Below are 7,045 nucleotides of genomic sequence, written 5' to 3'. Positions count from 1 at the left end.
TCGTTAAAATGCGATTTTCTTTGTTTTCTTTGTTTAAGACCCCGGGTTTTTTTTTTTCTGGGGAATGGTACGAGATAGCGGAGAAACACCACTCGCCACAGTTATATTTCTAGTTCGTGTGTACAACAATTTACAGGTGTACATGCTCTATTTGAAATTACAGTGTATTCGTCTACGTACTTTGTGTGTGTTTCAGCTATTCATTGATGTGCTTCCCTAAGTCAATGTAAGTTAGTTGGAGAGATTCTGGCAGGGCCGTGTGATTTCGATCCCCCACCCCCCCCCCCCCCCCCCCCCCCCCGGCTTGCCAACTTAGGTAAGCGCATCAGGGTGAGCCCGACATCTAGTATCCCTTGTATTACGCTTGTTTAGTTTGTTGTTTGGTCAGTCACTTGTATTGTCTTGCAAATGTGGAAGAAATGCTGATAATCATGATCATTATTATTATCATCATCATAATCATTATTATGCAATTTTTTGTTTTTCTGTTTTGTATATGGTATATGGTTTTTTTTAAAGCGCATTGAAATTCTTTTCAAGTCTGAAATGCGCTTTATAAGAATTTGAAATTATTATTATTATTAGTAGTAGTAGAAGTGTCATCATCATCATATTATCCCTTCATTTGTCAGTTCCGCTTCCTAGAGTCCTATGGGTGATACTCGCAGACGAATGGACGATCGTAGTCGCAGTCCAAGTCGTTGAGCTTTCTCCCGTTGAATTCGACACAGTCTTCGCCGGAGCTGAACCACCCGCTGTTGTGGTTGTCAGGCTGGCCACCGTCCCACAGTGAGCTATATTTGCTCAACGACCCACCGAACCCGTCCCAAACATAGGTCCCCTCGTTAGAAAGGTCGTTTAAGCCGGTCCACACACTCGGAAATTGACCCAGGTTGTAGGTAGACATGACGAAATTTTTGACGGTGGTGAACTCCGCTGAGGACTCAAACTTTACCAGCTTCCCGCCGATGTCCCTGCAGGCATCTCTCGCATCCGCCCACTCTTTCTGGTCCCCGCGGTAGATGTAGCAAGCGTCGCGTCCAGCAGCTCGGGGTGGCCAGTTTGCTGGACAGTTGTCTGCAGATGAATGCAAGATATGAGAGAGGAATTAAGCGACCAAGGAGAAATTGAAAAAGAGGGAATGACCAGAAAGAGCGGGAACATTGCAAGAATGGTGTATATAAAATGATATTCCTAATCGTCATAGTTTGAGACCTTGATTGAACCCTGTTTAGTATGCTTATCCCATTGGGTTAAACAAGCACAAATATTGATAAAACGTTATACAGAGTAGGTCTTACTTGTGTGACGACTATTTTTTTTTTTAGTTACGCCGTGTAACAGGTTGTTGTTGTTGTGTTATTGTTTTTTTTTATCAATCATCATTCACTTGTATATGGGTCTCATGTAATTATCTTGACAGATTATACTGCACGCCTTCTAGGTTTCGTTGTTTACGTAATCTTCCTTTCCTATCAGTTGGTATAACGTAATCTATTCCTTTCTTAATAAGAAAACACTTTACTTAGTATCTATCTACAACAACAACGGCAGTGACAGCCAGACGATGAAACAAGCTTTTCAGTAGTAATGCATTCTATGCAACTGTTCCACATAGAAATATAAATTATTATTCATGTAGAACTATATGCATTTATACACACCAGAAATCATGAGCTTTAACCGTAATGTTAACCAAAAACAAACACACGAACAAACAAGAACAAACAATTCCCAGCAACATGCATCGTGCTATACTACCCTACTTTGGCAAAAAGAAGCAAGTGACATTGTTATGGATATTGACTTTGTCATTAATTTGGCATATTTGATGCATGCTCTATTTAACTGAAAAATCCAAAACTTACAATTTTGGCCCATTTCTGAGATATTCTTGTGGCAAAAGGAAGCAAGTGCACAAAATTGCATGAAAAAAAAAATGGCAAAAGTAGGCAAGTTACAGCCTCATGATATGATTGTCACTTGATTCCCTTTGCCAAATCCTTTATAATTACACGCAATCTATTTTGGCAAAAGGGAGCAAGAAACATCCTTATGATAGGATTGTCACTTGCTTCCTTTTGCCATTTTTATGTCAGCTACAAATCTATAATACTTTGGCAAAAGAAAGCAAGTAACATACTTATGATATGATTGTCACATGCTTCCTTTTGCCAGATTTTTCATGTTTGCTACAAATCTATAATACTTTGGCAGAATGAAGCACGTTATAATGAGTTTCTATGGGAATATCAAAATTCTTCGAATAGTCAGAAATACATCATCATATGACTTGCACGAATACCAACATTATTGCTCTTCACATACTTCCATGTCAAAGGGCCTACCCCCCCCCCAAAAAAAAAAAACACAAAAACAAACACACACACACAGAAAAAAGAACATATTTTCTTCATTCGTAGCATTTGTACTCGGTCTCACTTGCTTCATTTTCCCAAACTAGGGCAGTATGTACTGGGTTCAACCGTGTTTGTAAATAGCTGACTTAACTTACAGTAAGAGCAGGTCTCAGCGAGGGTGTACAATGCACGAGCTCTGTCCTTGTTGAGCGCCTCGGTTTGTGAGAGGGCGCTATTTACACACAGCAGCAGGGCAACGACGAAAAGGCAAGTGGGACCACTCATCTTGTTTCTATAATAAACATGAAGCACGTACACAACAGTGGCATTTAAAGGTCTCCCTGCATCTTGTATTATTTGTTTTTTCTTTTACCGACACATGAAATTTTCCACTTCGGCTCTGGATCTACGTCCTCCCTATTTCCCATTTGCATAATAAATTACTAAAAACAAATATAGTCATAATAATCCACCTTTAGCCCTACTGCATAAAAAAAAAAAAAAAAAACATGGAGTGGAAACTTGAATTTTAGCATATTCTAATGTTTATATTCTTCATCGCTTTTTGTGTCAAAGAACTACTCGATTTGAGGAAATGTAACAGTGGTTTATGTAGATACTTATTAAACAGTGAAAGTTACGATTATGCTAGCAATAACAGTGACAATTGAGTATATGAATATAAGAACGACCCAAGTCCATGGAAGACCATTTCGAGTAAACTAAAAAAAAACTTCATATCTTTTTTGTTTGTCCAATAATATTCTATTTAACTGTGATGGGAAGGCAACATTGAATATACAAATTAGAACATATAATATTATGACAATTAACATTAACATTAATTGTGGAGACGCCATTTTGTGTGATGGACTTGGGTCTTTCTTTGATTCATATGGACTTGGGTCGTTCTTTGATTCATATACATGATATTCTGCTATAGAGATGAGAGAAGGACGAGAGAGGGCGCTATAATATGAATGTAAGAATGACCCAAGTCCTTCATTCTTACATTCATATAACATTTAACTCATTTATTTCAGGTACTTCCGGGGGTAATTAGGACTTATCATTTACACACAAGATGAGTCCATGCATAAGCTACAATTTCCCATGTCAAACTGAATTTGGCCAAAAATTGGACTTGGGTCGTTCTTATATTCATATACTCAATTTTTCTGATGTGGGAATGTTATAAAGTATAAAAGTAAATGCCCTCCTCTGTGACCTAAAAAAGGGACTCGTTCTGTTCATATGCAGGATGTGGAAAAGCTTGAATAATCATTTTCTTCATGTTAATAGGTTTCGTATCGTTCTGTGTACATAGTTATCTTCTTGGTTTTACTCTAAGAAGTGTTACTTTAAAGAGGAAATCCAGTCCAAATATAGATTAATTTGTTAGAAGGAGTAAAATATTACGAGTTCACCGGTATAATTTTGATCGAAATCGGATGAGAAATAGGAAGTTATGACATTTTGGAGTTTCGCTATTTGGGGCGGATGGACAGTTCTTGAATAGTCAGTAGGAAAATGCAAATGGCAAAGTGAGCAAGTCATTCCCTCACAACTTACCAATTGTAGTTTGTACATAATATTTCATAATTTCCAGTTTTTCATTCAAACGCAATTATGCCCGAGGCTCAAATCCTATATATCTAACTGATCAGTATTTTGAAGTTATTCAACCAGGAATACCGTCATGTTTCAGACTTCAATGGCAGAAATTTTTAATATTCGTCATTTTTTTTTTTTTTGTACACAATCAATGGAAAATTGTAAGTGTACGATACGGTTAGCTCACTCAAAACCACTGCTCAAGAGCTGTTTCGGAGAAAATATCAAATCTTCAAAAGATTATGTCTTCTTTATTTTTTCATACGATTTCAGTCAAATTTTTACCGTTGAACCCGTAAAATTGTACTCTTTTTTAACAGACTACCTTATATTTAGACTGTATTTCCTCTTTAAGGTCCAATCAGCAGTGCATCCAAACAACACAACGATAACTCAAACATGTTACTTTTATACCCGCATGTCCTACATACATAAAGACAACACCCCAACACTAACACCACACAACGCATCAATTTAAAGACAAACTAACATACATGATGTCACGTAGTCTCCCAAAAAGAAACCAATAAGATATCAATAAACAACAACCAATTCATATAAAATGTTCATACTACCATTTTCAAAAACGATGCATGATATGCTTTTATATCCGCGTTAGCAGTCATTTTACCCTCATAAAAAGTTTAAATTTACAATTAAAAGAAGGACCTATGCGGCAAGATAAAATGATTGTTATCATAACAACAAAAACACACCCATGTCCGTTCCTGAGCTAACTTAATGTACGACTCATTTTTAATTGAATGCAATTATTATTTGGAACATAATTGCTTTTTCACAAATTCAAATGGCCTCCGAGATTATGTCACGGGTTTAAAAGGTTTTAAGTTTGAATTTGTATGGAGCAAATGATCAATTGATTGCTTCGATAGTGAATTTGAATGACCGGATTGTGAAGATTGAAATTGCATTTTCAGAATACGTTACTGGATGCAAAAGTTATGAAATTGACTGGGAAAACCTATCGAAGCCAACTTTTTCATCATAACAGCATAAATACGTAGCAAAAAAATTAGACCGTATAATTTCTTACCTTAAGTGGCTTGATGATATGTCGGTCAGGTATCTTTACGTGTTATGAGGAACGATGGCCCCTTACCACTCCTACTTATACGTCCTATGCATCCAATTACATGGGCAAGTGATCGAAGATCTTTCTTGAATGATCGATCCGCTGGCCGATATTTGTAATGGACATTTCGATCTCTTGCTACACAAACGTAACAACAAAAGTGTAAATACACGAGTATATACGTCTTTGTCACGTTAAATCGACACAGAATCCGTGGCAATCAAAAATTTCAACTGCATTTAAAGACAATATAGTCGAAGTCAGCTTTTTAAAAGTCAACAACAAGTCAAGTTAATCAATTTACGCACAAACAAAGACGTTAAAAATATCAAGCTGTGAATGTTAGCAAATAAATGCAGAATGAGCGGGAAGTCAAGAGGGGGTAGTTTTGTGTTGTCATAGTGGAAAAAAATGGATGTACGTGCAAATGCAGTCCAATGTTACAGGGGATATTAAAGGAAGAAATGAGGGTATAGTGGGTACCAGACCCCCCCCCCCCCACAAACAAGGGGAAAAAAAGCAAAAACAAAATAACAGCAAAATGTGATGGGAAGGCAACATTGTACATACGAATTAGAACATTATATCATTATGCCAATTAACATTTACATAAATTGTGGAGAGGCCATTATTTTGTGTGATGGACTCGGGTCGATCTTTGAATCATGGACTTGGGTCGTTCTTTGATTCATATGCACATGACATTCTGCTATAGAGATAAGAGGAGAACGAGAGAGGGCGCTATTTATGAATGTAAACATGACCCAAGTCCTTCATGTTTGAATTCATATAAGATTTAACTCATTTATTTCTGGCGTTCCTGGGGATAATTAGGATTTATCATTTATACACAAGATGAGTCCATGCATAAGCTACAATTTCCCATGTGAAACTGAATTTGGCCAAAAAATGGACTTGGGTCGTTTTTATATTCAGGTCTTCAATTTTTGGGAAGTCTGGCATTGGAACCTAATAAATGACGTGTACTTCGTATGACACACTCGGTGTCGATTACAAACATGTGGGACTGGCAGGAGATCGATTGACCATTGATTTACCATCAATTCAAATGTACGGCCGATTGTTTGAATGGTAACTTTTCATGCGTTTTTACCCTCACCTGAATGATGATTTTAAAACATTTTCCAATCAGTTCCAAGAAGAAAAAGAAAGGGAAATAAACGATTCAAAATATTGACAGATCTTCAGTCTTTGTTCACCCATTCCTTGCAAATAGTCAATTTTATTTCCATATCTATTCTTATTCATTTCTTTAACATAGCTTGTCGTTAATGAACTTTGTACCTCACTATGAGGCAGCGTCTGGACTAACGTTCACTACAGGGCGCCCTCTATATATGTGAAATGTTCGTTTAAAACAAGCTGCACGTAGCATTTCACAGAAGCTGCATCACATTCCATTGTGGTCACACAATCATATTCGGCTGACAATGTGTGTTGTTGTTGTTGTTGTTTTTCAGCTGTCGTGGTCAAGTGAACATCATAAGAATGAAGAGATGGTTAAAATTAAACACTGGTGTTATATTTCACACATTATTAACTTGTAAGTGCAGAGATTGTCTCGGAAATGTGACCGTTTTCAGTTTGTTTGTTTTTTGTATTTTCTAAAAGAACAATTCTTCTTTCGCATAATGTGTAAGTTTAGGATGATAAAATGGATAAGAAGGTCTGTCCTTTGTAGTTTTTTTCATTTATTTATTTTTTAGAACACAGCTCCTGTATTTGTGATAAATACGATGAGTAATGTTTCAGTTTGGGGCTCTGTTACATTTCTAAGAAACCCCCTACACCTTCTTCAGTTTCAATTCTAATAGCTTTTGGAATGATAGTACTCCTGCTTTGGAAGTTGATAGTGGTCATAGAGAGTATGTATCTAATAGAGAGTGGACATTTTCAGCTTAATCTGATAACCCCTTCATTTTGGTTCCCCTGGAGCTTGACCTATCTTTTTGTTTTG

The 7,045-nt window shown here is 36.8% G+C and overlaps 1 protein-coding gene across 1 annotated transcript; it reads right to left on the bottom strand.

Annotated features, from left to right (window-relative positions):
* Positions 1-319: 319 nt before the first annotated feature.
* On the bottom strand, positions 320-5,144 carry LOC139710626 (perlucin-like protein). Its single transcript, XM_071622550.1, has 3 exons — positions 5,029-5,144; positions 2,516-2,652; positions 320-1,077 (listed from the first exon to the last, which is right to left on the bottom strand). The coding sequence occupies exons 2-3, from the start codon at positions 2,643-2,645 to the stop codon at positions 650-652; spliced, it is 558 nt and encodes a 185-aa protein (XP_071478651.1). The 5' UTR covers positions 2,646-2,652; positions 5,029-5,144; the 3' UTR covers positions 320-649.
* Positions 5,145-7,045: the final 1,901 nt, after the last annotated feature.

The sequence above is a fragment of the Diadema antillarum genome, unplaced genomic scaffold, assembly GCF_040938485.1.
Source record: "Diadema antillarum isolate AM-2024a unplaced genomic scaffold, OU_Dant_1.0 seq00001549_RagTag, whole genome shotgun sequence".
NCBI lineage: Eukaryota > Metazoa > Echinodermata > Echinoidea > Diadematoida > Diadematidae > Diadema > Diadema antillarum.
This window is presented reverse-complemented; position numbering and strand designations above follow the sequence as displayed.

Bases quoted from the DNA above. Each gene is read 5' to 3' on its own strand.
- LOC139710626 (XM_071622550.1), bottom strand. From the start codon at position 2,645: ATGAGTGGTCCCACTTGCCTTTTCGTCGTTGCCCTGCTGCTGTGTGTA. The intron at 1,078-2,515 runs GTAAGTTAAGTC...ATTCATCTGCAG, and splicing joins CGCTGAGACCTGCTCTTACT to ACAACTGTCCAGCAAACTGG.